Raw genomic sequence first — 17,736 nt, 5'->3', positions numbered from 1 at the left:
CACTATAGAACTGACTTCAGGTAACTAAATTTACTCATTTTCTACAGGTTTCACCCATAATCTTTACACCTCCAGTCTGATCCTCTTCCCCAGGCTCAAACTGAAGTCCACAAATTGGTTTTTTGGTGTACAGAACATCATACCCACTTTCCAGTGTTCTTCTCCAGTTCGTACAATCATAGAATCCCTACAGTACAGGAGGTGGCCATTCGGGCCATTGAATCTGTACCGACCACATCCCACCCAGGCCCTATTCCCGTAACCCCACACATTTACGCTGCTAATCCCCCTGACACTAGGGTTAATTTAGCATGGTCAATCAACCTAACCCACACATCTTTGGACTGTGGGAGGAAACCGGAACAACTGGAGGAAACCCACGTAGACATGGGGAGAAAGTGCAAATTCCACACAGACAGTGACCCGAAGCTGGAATTGAACCTGGGTCCCTGGCGCTGTGAGACAGCAGTGCTAACTACTGTGTTCTCCAGATACTGTCATGTTATCATCACCACCACGACCACATAGTTCAATATCTGCAAACATCAGTGATCATGGCACTTCCTATCTCACTTGCTTAGTTAGAACATCCATGACAATCAGGAAGAGAAAGGGGCTCAGTGCCAATCATTGGCGCAAGCCAACTTTGAAATTCCCATTCTCCTCCACATTGCTTCTTGTCTGGCACTCTTTATACATGTCCTATAATAGTCGTTTGTACTTCTCAGAGACTCCACAAATCATTACACATTTCAAGACTTCTTCCCTTGGCACTCGGTCATAAGCCTTCTTTAAATAAGTTAATACAATCTGCATTAGTTTTCCAAATATTTCTCCATCACTTGTCTCTAAACAAAAATGATATTGGTAGTACTTTTGGAATTAAACCCAACTGACCTTAATGTACTTCCACTATTTTTTAGTCTCTGATCCATGACTCTCTCCCAAACCATATGTGGTAGGAGTTTAATTCCTCAGTGGTGTTTGCAATCTTGAACATCCCGATATCTGTTTCTAACCCATATTAAGAAGTAAAAATAAAAACTCAGCCAACTTTCCCAAAGCTACAGTTTGATTCATTGATCATTAGCTATCCCTCTCAACCATTGATCTCTTAACACCTTCTGTGCAATGGAATTAATGATGTGGAGATACCGGCGTTGGACTGGGGTAAACACAGTAAGAAGTCTCACAACACCAGGTTAAAGTCCAACAGGTTTATTTGGTAGCACAAGCCACTAGCTTTCGGAGCGCTGCCCCTTCATCAGGTGAGTGGGATTTCACTTCACAAACAGGGCATATAAAGACACAAACTCAATTTACAAAATAATTGAGGTTGTGTCTTTATATGCCCTGTTTGTGAATTGAAATCGTACTCACCTGGTGATGGGGCAGCGCTCCAAAAGCTAGTGGCTTGTGCTACCAAATAAACCTGTTGGACTTGAACCTGGTGTTGTGAGGCTTCTTACAATGGAATTCAGACAGCTCCACATGCATCTGATTGGGCTCAGAGCCCATACAAACACACAATCAACAATAAAGTGCTAACCATGCTTCTAATTCCCTTCCAACAAGTTAGGATATTTTGCTACAAGTCAGGATATTTTGCTACAAGTCAACCACATTCTCACAAATCTGATCCTGATTTTCCAGTTCCACCCATTACTCATTAAACCAATGAATCTATTAAATTAGTACCTGTCTTAAGTCAGCAAACAGCACACTTGATGTAATTTGTCCTAGATGTTAACAGTTTCTAAACAGTTAAAATGCTCCAATATTTTTACATTTTTGACCCTGCAAATATTGAAACCCCTATTAAAAGTTTTACTCCTAATATTAGAGCACTGCAAAATGTACTTGTCTCCAAATTTATAATATTAATCTTAACCATTAATTTGAGTACAATATTTATGTTACTTTAAACATTTTTAATCAAAGTAATTATATGTTTCAATTTTGTGAAGTACAGACCATGAACAATTTGGGCACTATAATATTTACAGGCCTAATGAATACTATTTACAAGCAAATTATGATCAGATTAAATATTCACAGGTGATGTAAGACTTTCTGCTAAAATTGTTCAGTAAAAAGGCAGGACAGGATGCATAGCTACTGTAGTTTATGTCATTTGAGAGCTTTAATGCGTTCCTGATTACTAACAACGAAGGAATTTTACTCATTATCATTTTCTTGGATTAAAAGAATCCAAATGGTGTACTTTAGATTTGACAGTAAAGATTAATTGGATTGGGAGGGAGTTGCAACAGACCAGGAAGGAGATCAGCAGATAATGGGAAAATAGGTTTGAAAGGTTAGAAAATACAAAATGCAGTAGTATGTACTATTGTATTTTCAGAAAAACTTTCAAGTTAAAGATGAGTTTCTGGAAAACAGTTCAAAACATGTTAATTAAAAAGATGAAACCTTTATCTGTATTCTCCTTTAGAATATTTATTACGATTGCATTTAATGCCTCAAGATTTTACAGTGATGAGAAGCAAGTTCATATACTTTGAAGTAACAGAGAATTTCATTACTCTAGACCTGTTGGCCTGGGGTGGATATTAATACTGCAGGACAGTGCAGACAACAGGATCATGCAAATAAAAATCAGCAGTATGTCAACTGAAGTTTCCAGACTGAAAGCGCAGCAATGGGAAGGACTTGTTAAACTCAAATTGTTTACAACTTAAAACAATTTTAAACCTACAAAACAAAGAACTTGACTTAGGAATCTTATGGAAGGCGTGTCAAACCACTGCACTGCACAAAACTTATGTAACTATTGTTTACTTTCAAAACAATAAAGCAGACCTTCAGAATCACTTTTTAATATAATTTTCCCCATTTGCAGACACAAACGTCCAGAGTCTCTTCTCAAAAAAGCCGACACAAAAAGCTTCCTGCATGTTTAACTGGAAGGTGCTCACTGATCCATCAGGTCAGTTATACTCCTAACATTAGTTCACTGCAAAATGTACTTTCTCCAAAGGTTTAATATTAATCTCAGACATTAATTTCGGTACGATGCTTATTTGTTACTTAGAACATTTTTAATCAAAGCAGTTATACGTTTCAATTTTGTGAAATAAAAGCAATGAACTATTTTTAAAACTGCACACTAAATTAGCCTGAAACAGCTGTAAAATTATCCCTGTTCAATATTGATCAATATTGATAATGGTCTGAAGACGACAATTACCTTGGCAAGCTTCTAGCAGATAGACATGCAACTACCAGATATACTTACAATGGGGAGAATATAAAACTAAAATTAAAAGCAAAAAAATGAACTGCAGTTTCTACAGAAATGAATAACAAAACAAGCACCACAAAAGTGAAAAACATTTGAAGGAGAGACTGCAAGCACATGAGCTAAAGTTAATTCTGCCTGCCTAAATTTTAAATAGTGGTCAAAGCATAGGAGCGCAGGGGAGGGGAGAGCAGAACGATCTTTAGGTAGTCCCTTCTCATTTTCTGATTATTATTGGTATCATGCAAATACAATTTATAAAGGGAAAAACTATTTGAGCAGGGCAATAAATTGGAGAATGGCTAGTTCAATTCTCTTCCCTATACCAGCTCTCATCCATCATACTCATGTAGGAAGATACTCAGGCAAAACTACACATCTACTCAGACTGGTGTAACAGAGACAAGAGTAAAAATTGACAAGATTCCTACTGAAACCTGGAATTAGTTGATTGGCCTGTCAACTATAGAAAGTACGTGGCTTACTGCAAAGGCAATAACATTACATAGATGAATAGATGCAGGGGATTTTGCTTTTAAAAAGCTGATATTGCAGTCAAGTAACATTTTAAAAGACATTTTTGCACAGAAAATAGCCAATCATACTTGTGCCAGTGCAAGCTCTAACTACAACTACTACTCAAAACCCCATTTTCCTGCTCTTAAATTATTTCTTTTCTACTCAATGAACCAGATGGTTGGACTCTGGAAGTAATGCAAATCTCAGTTCTGCAGCAGGAGGTTGGCATGAGAGCATATATGGCCGGAATCTTCTGGCCATTCATACCAGCAGGATATTCCAGTCCCACCGACAGTCCACTCCTGCCGCAGGGTTCATAGCAGTGAGGGGCACATTCAATGGGAAAACTCACTGGCAATGGCAGGACCAGATGATTCATATCCACAGTCAATGATGAGCCACCTCCTGCCACCACGGGTTACGCAGTAAATCTCGCCCACTGTTGGAATTAAGAGTCATCGAGGTTTACAGCATGGAAACAGGCCCTTTGGCCCAACTGTCGATGCCTCCCTTTTCTTTTTTAAAACCCCTAAACTAATCCCAATTGCCCGCATTTGGCCCATATCCCTCTATACCCATCATACCCATGTAACTATCTAAATGCTTTTTAAAAGACAAAATTGTACCCGCCTCTACTACTACCTCTGGCAGCTTGTTCCAGACACTCACCACGCTGTGTGTGAAAAAATTGCCCCTCTGGACACTTTTGTATCTCCCCCCTCTCACCTTAAACCTATGCTCTCTAGTTTTAGACTCACCTACCTTTGGGAAAAGATATTGACTATCTAGCTGATCTGTGCCCCTCATTATTTTATAGACCTCTATAAGATGACCCCTCAGCCTCCTACACTCCAGAGAAAAATGTCCCAGTCTATCCAGCCTCTCCTTATAACTCAATCCATCAAGTCCCGGTAGCATCCTAGTAAATCTTTTCTGCACTCTTTCTAGTTTAATAATATCCTTTCTATAATAGGGTGACCAGAATTGCACACAGTATTCCAAGTGTGGCCTTACCAAGTAGGTCCGTGCAAGGGATAGCTATTAGACACATGTTTAAACGGCAACACGAACATGCATGCAGGTACCTTCACACGGAATAATCGGTCCTAAAGCAAAGGAAAATAACTAAAGCGGGAATAGGGTCTGTTCTGCATTATATATGCAGACAAATTACTCCTGACTAAACTGTAATGTGGTGTGTGTTGTGCACGTGCTGGGACACTGACTGCACTGGAATGCGGTTTGTGTGCACATGTGGAGATACTGGCTGCACTGGAATGCGGTGCAGGGATACTGGTTGCACTGGAGTGAGTTACAGATTGTGCACTTGCTGGGACACTGGCTGCACTGGAATGAGCTGCAGGTCATGCACCTGCTGGGACACTGGCACTGGAATGAGCTGCACATTGTGCACATGCCAGGACACTGGCTGCACTGGAATGAACTGCGGGTTACTGGTTGCACTGGATTGCGGTGCAGGTTCTGTGCACGTGCCAGGACACTGGCTGCACTGGAATACAGTGCGAGTTGTGCATGTGCTGGAACACTGACTGCACTGGAATGCTGTGCAGGTTGTGGGCGCACATGCTGGGACGCTGGCTGCACTGGAATGTCGTGCAGGTTGTGTACACATGCCAGGATACTGGCTGCACTGGAATGCAGCGTGTGTGAGAAAGTTAAACGGTTGGAAGCGAACGCACCGCTCGGTGATAAAAGTTTTCAGCCCGCTGCACAGCGAAGAGCTCGTCCCGTCCGGTTCACTTTTAACCTGTAACGTGTTACCTACAACAACAAAAACAAGAGTAATAAAACGGGATTAAGGGAGCCAGGACTGTGCCAAAATATATCAGATTCAGAATTTCGGCCAGTGGCACAAAACCTATATGAATGTTTTACTCACTTTTGTTTTAATAAGGAAGCCCTCTGTAAACACGCACTATCCAGTACGGCAGGGTTTGAAATGTAATATATATATGTGTGTGTGTGTGTGTTATTTTGTTGTTTGTTTCTCTTTTCCGGATACTAACAGCTCGCACGCGCACACACCAACGGTTCCGGCCCCGAGCGCGCACACGCAGTGGCGGCGCCCGCTGGGATATGTAGTCCGCCCCATCTGTGGAGACGGCCAGCTCCATCCGGGCGGTGGAAACTACAACTCCCAGCATGCCGAGCAGTGACGTCATCCCACGGTCCATGAGGCGGCATGACAATGAGATCCGGGCCGGACGCTGCCCCGCCCATCGCCAGCGCTGATTGGTTCTACCGGTCACTTATTTACCCCGGGTTGCCAAGACCCGTTTGACTGGCGATTGGATGATCGGCACGTCAATCAGAGCCTGCCCGTGCCCTTCAAGGACGCGTGCGCGGAAATCCGATACAGATGAGAGTTTGCTGGCATTCCATTCGGAGCCGGCCGGGGAGCAAGGGTATTGGTGTGGTGGCACCGCTCTGCCTCTCAATAAAGTGACTGATAAACCATTGCCAATGCAGCCCGTTCTTTATAGCGAGTTTCAATCCAGATATTCCCCCGCATCACAGGGGAGAACTGGGATTATTATACGTGAATTATATCAGGGGATATATTTAATTAAACTGCATCCAGGCCTTGAGAAGGGGAAAAAAAGGACTGGAGATCGTAATAGAAATATTTGGAATATCATGTTATTAAGCTGCTATCTAATCTGTAATAAGCAGAATGGCTTGGCAGTGCCGGGTGTTGAGTCAGTTACGTTGCTCGTCATTGTGTAAGGAACTTGCAAGATTGGTCCCGCTCAACAGGGTTAACATTGCAGATGAACGGTTACTGAATGTATAGTTATCTGGATGGAAGCGGAATGCCCTATTTTTATTAGTCAATCGGCGTAATAAGTGTATCTAATATAATGTTTTGCCATTACGTTGCACGCCATATAATCATGTCCCTTTGATGAATACTTCTGAAAAAGTACGTCGTTTGAAGTTGGTTTAACAAGAGCGATGCCAGTGCCAGATTACTGACTGGCTAAATAATTGCTTCCTCACTCAAATTCAAGTAGCATTTGTCCGCTTGAAAGTTATCGTTGGCTTTACCACTAATTTACAGCAATCAGTTAACAGTTTGAGATTCGATTCGTTCCAAAGTCAGTGCGCTTATGCCATCCCCTTCGTGTTTTGTAAATAATATTAAACAAAAAAAGTAACCGACAATTGCCTCATTGCGCACGTTTTATACTCGGACAGCATTTAGAAGCGATTTAACAGTGTTTTGCAAACATTTGAACAAACATCATCGATATGAACCCAGCAGCAGGACTTAACTAAAACCACAACAGAAACTGGAAGTCGGCTGCCTCCTAACACTTTTTGAGGAAATAAGCTGTGAAGAAACCATCTGAGGGCTTTGATAGGCTCAGATCATAACAAGTAGGCGTTTGCACTTTTTTATGATTGGATATGTAAATGATTTTAATAGAGCCTTTTTTTAGCAAAGCCTTACTCTGGGGGGGGGGGGGGGACGCTTTATAACTTTCATTCATTCAAGGAAATGTTTTAGTGTGCAATCTACAGCCGTTCCTTGAAAATAATTCCCCCATTCAGCGAAGAGCAGGACATACATTTATGTATATGTTTGGGATAAGAATCGGATCTGGAAAGTACCATCGTGATCGTCTCGACCTCTCGTTTTACAAGGGAATACGGAGTATTTTTAAGTCGTGTATGACTCCTACAGCTACCACGTGCTCTTTGATGTCTCATCATCTCTCACTTTTTTCATGACCACAAACTTGCTTTATAATCCCAACCTCCGTGAAACCACCAGTTGGAAACTGTGGCTTTTCCCCCTCTTGATCGCCTTGACCACAAGTTGGATTAGAAATTTTCTCCCCAAAGACATACATTTGGAATATATTAATAGCTGCAGGAGGAATAAGTGACTTTCCCGAAAAAAGAGACAGTTATTTAAAAGGAAAGAAAGCGAGAAAAAAATAAAGAAACTGGACTGGATTGGATTGAGTGACAATAACTGGCATTAATTGGACAGATTGACTATTTGTGGCTACTGTAAGCCCCTAATCAAAGTGTTGTGATGCGTATTCCCGTAGATCCCACTACGAGCCGGCGCTTTACTCCTCCGTCCACCACATTACCAGCATCGGGAAAGATGAGCGATGTGAGCGGGATGGTCCCTCACCAGGAGCCCGGGCCCGGAGTGGGAACAGCCGGGGCGGCAGCGGCACTAGGCAGGTCTCTGATCCGGCCCCATGAGAACCGAACCATGGTGGATATCATTGCCGATCACCCAGCAGAGTTGGTCCGAACTGACAGCCCCAACTTCCTCTGCTCTGTTCTACCGTCCCATTGGAGGTGTAATAAAACCCTGCCTGTGGCATTCAAGGTAAAAGCTTGTCTTTTTTTCCTCCCCCAGTGCATACAGAATAAGAACAAAATATTGGGAAAAGAATATACCGAGCAGTAAATACTTTTGTAAAAGTGAAGACTTGTGTTGTAGGCACCCTGACATGTATACAAATGTATAATTACCGCGTTTAGGTAAGCATTTGCAGTCATCAAATCACTTTATGTGAATTTGTAACATTTCAGTTTGCTAAAATGAACGCATTAGCAACTTTCTGAAGATGTGTTATATTTAAACAGAGTTAGAATGTAAACTAGTGAATACGCAGCATTTCTCCGTTGTTACATATGGCACATAACTTGGAACTTGTCATGTCAGAGAAGTGTTCGGATCAATTGTTGAAATTAACTTTGAGCGTTTGACAATTGTTACATAAATATATTGAACAACAGACGTCAAGTAATTTTAAATAAAATAACTTGTGACGGTAACTTATTGAGAACTCAGGGTCAGTCCGACACTTTCTAAAGAGCAGAATGTGCGTTTCAAATTAATTGCCTAAATGTGATACCCCTTTACTGTAATGATCAGACACTGAAACTGTGAAAGGCACAGCTGGGAAAATGTTCACACACATTCCTGCAAACCATAACAACGGTTATTCTCTTTGCACAATAAAATACATCACAGGGTTAAGTCAAAATGTCATTATTATTATTTTGAAATGTATTCAGGGGAGATGAAACAAATCGACCATCTATAAAGAGAACGGGACTGGACAATACCCATCTTCATGGAATTGTTCAGGAACAGTTGAAATTCGGTACTGCCGAAAGCTGCCCACTTCCCCGAGGTGTTTGTAGTGAGCCAGTTCTCCGGTGGCAGTAGCTAGGCCACTGTATTGATGGTGTGTGTTGCTCTCTGACAGGTGGTAGCCTTGGGGGATGTTGCTGATGGCACTGTGGTCACTGTCATGGCCGGCAATGATGAGAATTATTCGGCCGAACTCCGCAACGCCTCGGCAGTAATGAAGAACCAAGTGGCTCGTTTCAATGATTTGCGCTTCGTGGGTCGGAGTGGAAGGGGTAATTTACCTAACTTAAATTCGTGGATACATGTGTGTGTGTATGTAAATATATTATATATATATAAAGATACATATATATGTGTATGTGTGGTCCAAGTGCAATATTTCCCAGGCACAGAATGTGACACCATCCCGTATTTATGCTGGTATAAAAATGATTGTTAAGAAGAGTTAGCTGCATCTGATGTTAAATAATGGCTGTGGGGTCAATGTGTCTGCCTCGCTGTTCACTTAATACTTTCTACTGAAATGTTACTTTTGGTCATGTTCTTTTCTACCTGTTTATCTATCCTGTCAACTTCTCAGTATTTTGGGCACTCCTGTTCTTTTTTCCCCCTCTTCACTCCTGTGTTCGCCGAATAACTTCATTCCCGTCGCCTTTCAACAAGAAAACATTGTTTGGTCAGATGAGCTAAAAACGCTGAACAGAGCTGTAAGAACTTTTTTTTTCCAGAAATCTCTTGAGTGTTTTGATATTCAGAGACATCAGGGTCTTTGTAAGCACTGTGCTTCCCTTCTGAAACATAGAAATGAGGGAAGTGACAGGTTTTTCTCTCAGTTTAATCCTCTGTGGATCATCTTTCTCTTTTTCTGCTTGAAACAGACATACAGTTAATGGCCGGAAGGATTTCTCTTACAAGCCAACAACTTTTCTAAAATTAATCCTTTGCCAAAAGGAAGAAAAAAGGGGATTTCTGAAACTCATGTTGGGTGCCAAGGCAGTGTTGTTTTTTATATTTAATAAAAAAGTATTTAATAAAAAACCAAAGGACTCTAAGTCAACACACAATGCAAACACATAAACCGAATCTACCTGAAAAAGTTGTTTTAAAGTTCAAAGAAATCACAAAGGAGTGGTGTACCCAGTTTTACTGTTTTGCTTTTCTCTTGGCTGGCTTCCCAAAAAGCATTTTTTTCTTTCCAAAAAAAAAGACTAACTGCTTGCAGGCTTTTCACGCATGGGAGATGAAGAAAGCTTCTTTTGATGAAGTGTAATTATGTCCAAACAGACTTGACCCTTTTTTTCTTATGATCTTCGTGGAACAAACCCCTGGTTTGCTTTGAAGCAGACGGCTTGTTTCCAGCTCCGAGTGTGCCAAAGGCAGGAAGAGCTGCTGCAAAAGAGTTTTTAAGTCGAGACTTGTCTTGTGCGATTCAGTTCAAGAGGAGAGAGAGAGGAAGAGATAAGATCGTTAATTGATTCCCATTTCTACTGAACATTCATTGAGCCACCACCAACAGATCATAGTGTGAGCACAGGGAAGCAAGCATTCAAGCTATTTAATCACTTAGAACTTGAGTTACTCATTAACTGATTCTGGACAGCAGACTGTCATAGACAGCTCTGCTGTAGAAGTCAAAAAGATCCAACATATAAAGACAGGCTTAAACAATGGACAAATGGCATGAGATCATTGGTGGCCAGTTATGTGTCGATATTTGAAAACTGAAAATGTTTAAAAATTTCGCGTAGCTTACTCATCACGCCAAAACATTTAAACGACAGAAAGAGCAAGTTGAACAGAAAATCAAGTTGAAGACTTTCAATAACAGAATGATGGACCTTTAAACAACTCATGGACATTAGTGTCTACCAAGTGCACAGTCAATAATAGAGCTTGAAACAGTCTGTTCTGATTCATTCAGTGATTTATGCAAAGTCCTGCATTGATGCAGAGTGATGACTGTTTTATTGACTCACTTTACAACACCCACCTTTTCCTGTCTTGAAGCATTACTGCACTAACTGCTATTGGAAATGACTAACAATTGCATATCTAACTTATTACATATGTGTATTCAAAAGGTACAGGAGATTTGTTGAGACAATCCATTCCTTTTTTCTGATACTCCCTCCCCCCAGCATTTTACACATTGTACAGTCACGGTATAGTATTAAACAAGGGACATTTTAAATTATTCAGATGATTAACAAATATTCATTTAGCTCTATGAGTATGAAAGTTACACAGAAAAAAATGACCTTCATAGAAATTTTAATGTTTAAAAAATATACGTGGAGGATTGCTATTAAATGATTTTTAAATAGAATAGAATCTCTATATGCAGAATGAGGCCGTTTGGCCCATTGAGTCTGCATGACTCTCTGACAAAGTATCTTACCCTCTTCCCCACCCTATCTTTGTACCCCACACATTTCCCATGGCTAATCCATCTAACCTACACATCTTAGTACTGTGGGAGGAAACCCAAACAAACATGGGGAGAACAAAGAACAATACAGCACAGGAACAGGCCCTTCGGCCCTCCAAGCCCGCGCTGCTCCCTGGTCCAAACTAGGCCATTCTTTTGTATCCCTCCATTTCCACTCCATTCATGTGGCTATCTAGATAAGTCTTAAACGTTCCCAGTGTGTCCGCCTCCACCACCTTGCCCGGCAGCGCATTCCAGGCCCCCACCGCCCTCTGTGTAAAATACATCCTTTTGATATCCGTGTTAAACCTCCCCCCCTCACCTTAAACCTATGACCCCTCGTGAACGTCACCACCGACTTGGGAAAAAGCTTCCCACCGTTCACCCTATCTATGCCTTTCATAATTTTATACACCTCTATTAGGTCACTCCTCATCCTCCGTCTTTCCAGTGAGAACAACCCCAGTTTACCTAATCTCTCCTCATAACTAAGCCCTTCCATACCAGGCAACATCCTGGTAAACCTCCTCTGCACTCTCTCTAAAGCCTCCACGTCCTTCTGGTAGTGTGGTGACCAGAACTGGGCGCAGTATTCCAAATGCGGCCGAACCAACGTTCTATACAACTGCAACATCAGACCCCAACTTTTATACTCTATGCCCCGTCCTATAAAGGCAAGCATGCCATATGCCTTCTTCACTACCTTCTCCACCTGAGACGTCACCTTCAAGGATCTGTGGACTTGCACACCCAGGTCCCTCTGCATATCTACACCCTTTATGGTTCTGCCATTTATCGTATAGCTCCCCCCTACGTTAGTTCTACCAAAATGCATCACTTCGCATTTATCTGGATTGAACTTAGAACGTGCAAATTCCATACAGACAATGACCAAGGCCAGAATTGAACTCAGATACCATGGAGCTATGAAGCAGCAGTGCTAACCACTGTGCCACTGTGCTGGCCATGATATTCAACATCTGACTTGTCAAAATAGAAACAGTAGAAATAGGTACGCTACGAAACTTAGATATTAATTAACTTTCTGAAATGTATTATGATTAATTATTGTTTGCCACTGCGATGTAATTAATTAAAAGGTTAAATGCACTAATGTCCCATGTGAACTTTGTCAGTTTAGTGCAGAGCTGACTTAGTGACCAATATTGCATTTATATAGCCTTTTTCACAACCATTGGATGCCCCAAAATGCTTTACCTTCAGTCTTTACCTTCAATCTTCTTTAGAAGTGTCACCATTTTATAACATAAGAATATAGAATACATACATGCTCTTGCCTCAGTTCTTTAGTTTTTGAGCTAAAGAAAGAATTTCCTGTTGGATAGTGATTTATCACACAATACACTAAAATGCTTTAAAACAAATGAATTGTTGTGCAGTTGGATTGCACACAGCAAAGACCCACAAACAGCAAGTGAATGATTAATCAATGAAACTGTTTTGCATTGGTTGTATAGATTGAAAAAGAATGTGACCCATGACTGCCCCCTTGGAGGGTGGTGTTGTAATAACATTTCTGGACTAGCTGTCCACTGACCCAGGCTAATCATGTGGATTTAAATCCCATTACGGGAGCTGGTAGAATTTAATTTTAATTAATTAATCTGGGATTTTTAAAATATAAACTAGTCTCAGTAATGATGGCCATGAAACAATTGGATTGTTGCAGAAAAAAAATCTGGTTTACTAATCCCTTTGAGGCAAGGAAATCTGCTGTCCATACCTGGTCTGGCCTACATGTAACTCCAGATCCACACAATGTGGCTGATTTTCTAGTGGCCTAGCAAGCCACTCAATCATACCAAACCACTGCAGAAATGTCAAAAATTAATAAAACCAGACAAATCACCCAGTGTCGACCTAGGCACCAGAAATGACAATGGTACACTGTGCCCATTCAGCCCTGCAAAATCCTCTTTACTCTCATCAAGGGATTAATGTCAAAATTGGAAGAGTTATCCTATAAAATAGTCAAGCAACAGCCTGACAGGCATACTCACGAATCACCCCGAGGTATGTCCCACCCTTACCAATTTATGTGTCACTGATGTATCTATCCATGGTAGAAGTGGCCACCGCACAGTCCTTATGGAGATGAAGTTCTGTCTTTACACTGAGGGTATCAGCAGAATTGTCTTCAACCAAAATCCATAGCCTCATGGCCCAGCATAACTCTCACCCTACCATTAGTATCAAGCCAACAGAACAACCCTGGGACGATGAGGAGTGCAGGACAGCATGCACTAGACATACCTAAAAATGAGGTGCTGACTTGGTGAAGCTACAACACAGGATTGCTTGCCTGCCAAAGAGCAGCAGTAACGTGCAACAGGCAGAGCTAAACAATCCCACAACCAATGGATCAAATCAAAGCTCTGCAGTCCTACCATAACCAAAGATGTGCAAGTTAGGTGGATTGGCCGTGTTAAATTGCCCCTTCCCAAGATGTGTTGGTTAGATGGATTAGCCACGGGAAATGTGTGGGGTTACAGGGATTAGATGGCGAGAGAGCCTGGGTAAAATACTCTGTCAGAGAGTCTACACAGAATCGATGGGCCGAATGGCCTTTTCTGCACGGTAGAGATTCTATGATTCTATATGCAGCCTTGAATGGTGATGGAAACTTAAACAGCTAACAGGAAGAGGCTCCACAAACATCCCTAACCTTGTCATTTTAGCAGACTTTATTTGCATGGTCTCATCAGAGACAACACATTGGCAAATATTTTCTCATGTGCTTCACCATCCACACATCAGATTCTAATTCAAATCCCCTTTTGCTTCTGCATCTGGAAAAAAATCTCTTCCCAAAGTCACTTGCAGTTGTTCTTCAAGTAGCTAACTATCGAGGCACTATCCCCACCATTTGCCACAATATTTATGCAGCTGTTAATGTTCTCAACCAATTTCTCCCCTTCATCTTTGACGTTCTTGTCCCCAGAAAAACTTCTAATTTCTCCTTCACACGATTCTTTGCTCTTGCATTGGGAACGTAGTTGGGAAAATTCCAGACTCTGCAAGGAGGGTGGGTGGGGTGGGGGTGTTTGTGTAGGGTGGAGTCAGGCCCAGAAACAGTGCAGAGGCAGCCGGAGGGGCTATCGGGTGCACAGGTGAGCTGTGTAAAAGGCCTGCTTTGGTTATCCGGGACTTTGTCTTAGCTATATAAAGAACAGGCCTCCAATTCTCAACCCTTTCATTCTCTCACCACTCCACACATTTCTCATGTCCTATCCAAGTCATGCCACTTCATGCTCCCCCCCCCCCCCCCGGCCCCCCCACCCTCCCATGGTTCCTCAGAATGCCTGATTTTAACATTCTCATCCTCGTGCTTAAATCCTTTCATTGTCTTGCCTCAATCTATCTCAGTAAGTTCCTCCAGTTCCATACCTATCGGCTCAGAACATTATGTCAACTCTGACCTTGTCCCTCCAGGGAAAGCATGGGCCAGCTGTTTCCCTTACTTTCCCTGTCTCCCCTTTTCGACCCTCCTTAAACTCACATCTTTAACAAAATGTCTAGTCACTGATACTAACATCCCCTTTGGCTGATTATATATCTATCAAACGCTTTGGGACATTTTCCTAAATTAGAAGCGATAAAAATGCAAGTTTTCGTTGAATTAGAAGTCGGTGTGTGTGCGTGTGGTGTGTAAGCACTGTTAGAACAGTTTCCTGCAGAAAGAGTTATTATCGATAAGGGAATAAACCTGTGACCTTGAACGAGCATTATTTAAAACAAATCACTTTCAATTAGTGACAGGTAGAATTTTGGATAAGTGTTATTACAAATAATTAAAATATAATACATTGGTATCTAATCTTTTTAGTCATCCCAATTTCTTAGTTTTATGCCACATTGATGAGATTGCGAAGGTAGTCTCGGTAATTTAGAAGAAAAATACAAAACAACACACGTGACCTAGTAAAGAGATATGAAAGAGTTTTTCATGTTCTTAAGATGTCCATGTTAGGACTGATGGGCTTAATTAAGGAACTTTTAACATGTGAAGAAGCGAGCCTTTATTTTCTCAAGCAGCAAAAAGGTTGGCACTTAGTTTCAAGCTCGGAATGACAGACTATAGAATTATAATATTATTAAACAAGATGATAGGGAAGCATGGAGCCAGACATACTGAAAACAGAAATACTTCCTTAGATACATGAGGATTAATGTTTTCACCTCTGTACATTTACTTCAGAAAGTGCAAAACAGACAATATCATCACCACTCTTTGACAAAACCTATTTACATGGGCAACGTCTTAAAAACAATTTGATAAATTTCCAAGTAAACATGTCATGTGATCAGTGTCATGATACACCATCACATTATTAGATCTCATGTTGATGTACAAAAACAGATAGATAAATAAATATAAAAACAATATATGGCACAGGTTTGTGCTACAGGGTATAGAGTAAACATAGAAACATAGAAGATAGGAGCAGGAGCAGGCCATTTGGCCCTTTGAGCCTGCTCCACCATTCATTACAATCATGGCTAAAGTAAAAAGTTTATTTCTTAGTCACAAGTAGGCTAATCATCCAACTCAATACCTCATCATGCTTTCCCCCATAACCTTTGATCCCATTTGCCCCAAGTGCTATATCCAGTCGCCTCTTGAATACATTCAATGTTCTGGCATCAACTACTTCTTGTGGTAATGAATTCCACAGGCTCACCACTCTTTGGGTGAAGAAATGTCTCCTCACTTCCCCTCCAATAGTCTACCCTGAATCCTCAGACTGTGACCCCTGGTTCCCCCACCATCGGGAATATCCTCCCTGCATCTACCCTGTCTAGTCCTGTTAGAATTTTATAAGTATCTATGAGATCCCCCTCATTCATCTGAGCTCCAGCAAAAACAATCCTAACCTAGTCAATCTCTCCTAATACATCAGTCCCGCCATCCCCGGAATCAGCCTGGTTAAACCTTCGCTGCACTCCCTCGAGAGCAAGAACATCCTTCCTCAGAAAAGGAGACCAAAACTGCACACAATATTTTAGGTGTGGCCTCACCAAGGCCCTGTATAATTACAAGAACACATCCCTGCTCCTGTACTTGAAACCTCTCGCAATAAAGGCCAACATGCTATTTGCCTTCTTTACCACCTTCTGCACTTGCATGCTTACCTTCAGTGACTGGTGCACAAGGACACCCAAGTCCCGCTGCATATGCCCTTCTCCCAATTTATAGCCATTCAGGTAGTGCTCTGCCTTCTTGTTTTTGCTTCCAAAGTGAATTACCTCACATTTGTCCAAATTATATTGCATCTGCCATTGATTTGCCCACTCACCCAACCTGTCCAGATCATTCTGAAGGAGCTCTGCATCCCACCCTCCCACCCAACTTGGTATCATCTGCAAACTTTGAAATGTTACATTTTGTTCCCTCATCCAAATCATTAATATATATTGTGAATAGCTGGGGTCCCAGCACCGATCCCTATGGCACCCCACTAATTACTGCCTGCCAATTTGAAAAGCACCCATTAATTCCTACTCTTTGTTTCCTCTTTGCCAACCAGTTTTCTATCCATCTCAATAAACTTCTCCCAATCTCATGCGCTTTAATCTTGCACAATAATCTTTTATGCGAGACTCTGTCAAATGCTTACTGAAAGTCCAAATATACTATATCGACTGGCTCCCCCTTGTCAACTCTACTAGTTACATCTTCAAAGAATTCCAACAGATTTGTCAAGCACGATTTCCCCTTCATAAATCCATACTGACTCTGTCTGATCCTGCCACTGCTTTCTAAATGCTCTGCTATAAAATCCTTGATAATGGATTCAAGAATTTTCCCCACTACCAATGTTAAGCTTACTGGTCAATAATTCCATGTTTTCTCTCTACCTCCCTTTTTGAATATTGGAGTGAAATTAGCTACCCTCCAATCTGCAGGGACTCTTCCAGAATCTATAGAATCCTGAAAGATGACCATCAATGCATCCACTATTTTGAGAGCCACTTCCTCAAGTATTCTGGGATGTAGATTATCAGGCCCTGGGGATTTATTCACCTTCAATGCCATTAATTTTCCCAGCACCATTTCTCTACAAATATTGATCTCCCTCAGTTCTCCCTCTCACTAAATCTTGCATTCTCCAACATTTCTGGTATCTGATTTGTGTCCTCTTTTGTGAAGACAGAATCAAAGTATGTATTCAGTTGCTTGGCCATTTTTTGTCCCCTATTATACATTCCCCCGTTTCTGTCTGTAGGGGACCTACATTTGGCTTCACCAACCTCTTTCTCTTCACATATCTATAGAAACTCTTAGGGCCCGATTTTATCCTCGCGTTGCGCCCATTTTTGGGCGCAAAAACTTGGTAAAGTCGGGCATGAGGCGAGTGG

General features: G+C 41.5%; 2 protein-coding genes across 11 annotated transcripts in view; one reads left to right on the top strand and one right to left on the bottom strand.

Moving 5' to 3' along the window:
- Positions 1-5,857, bottom strand: part of supt3h (SPT3 homolog, SAGA and STAGA complex component) — a 416,614-nt gene extending 410,757 nt beyond the window's left edge. For 3 of the 9 annotated variants that reach the window (XR_013497769.1, XM_078212917.1, XM_078212918.1), the window contains exons 1-2: positions 5,679-5,857; positions 5,479-5,560 (exon numbers count right to left, since the gene is read on the bottom strand). The gene's annotated coding sequence lies outside the window, so the exon portion shown is untranslated. Of the gene's footprint in view, positions 1-5,478; positions 5,561-5,678 lie in introns of those variants that run through there. The other 6 variants (XM_078212921.1, XM_078212919.1, XM_078212920.1 and 3 more) reach the window with 4 other exon arrangements.
- Positions 5,858-7,323: 1,466 nt separating this feature from the next.
- Positions 7,324-17,736, top strand: part of runx2a (RUNX family transcription factor 2a) — a 102,981-nt gene continuing 92,568 nt past the window's right edge. For both annotated transcript variants that reach the window (XM_078212916.1, XM_078212915.1), the window contains exons 1-2: positions 7,324-8,153; positions 9,043-9,199. In XM_078212916.1, coding sequence (XP_078069042.1) covers positions 7,845-8,153; positions 9,043-9,199 — 466 coding nt within the window. In that variant the 5' untranslated portion in view covers positions 7,324-7,844. The remainder of the gene's footprint in view (positions 8,154-9,042; positions 9,200-17,736) is intronic.

The sequence above is a fragment of the Mustelus asterias genome, chromosome 5 (assembly GCF_964213995.1).
Source record: "Mustelus asterias chromosome 5, sMusAst1.hap1.1, whole genome shotgun sequence".
NCBI classification, from domain to species: domain Eukaryota; kingdom Metazoa; phylum Chordata; class Chondrichthyes; order Carcharhiniformes; family Triakidae; genus Mustelus; species Mustelus asterias.
The sequence above is the reverse complement of the archived record's forward strand: the minus strand, read 5'-3'. Positions and strand labels throughout refer to the sequence as shown.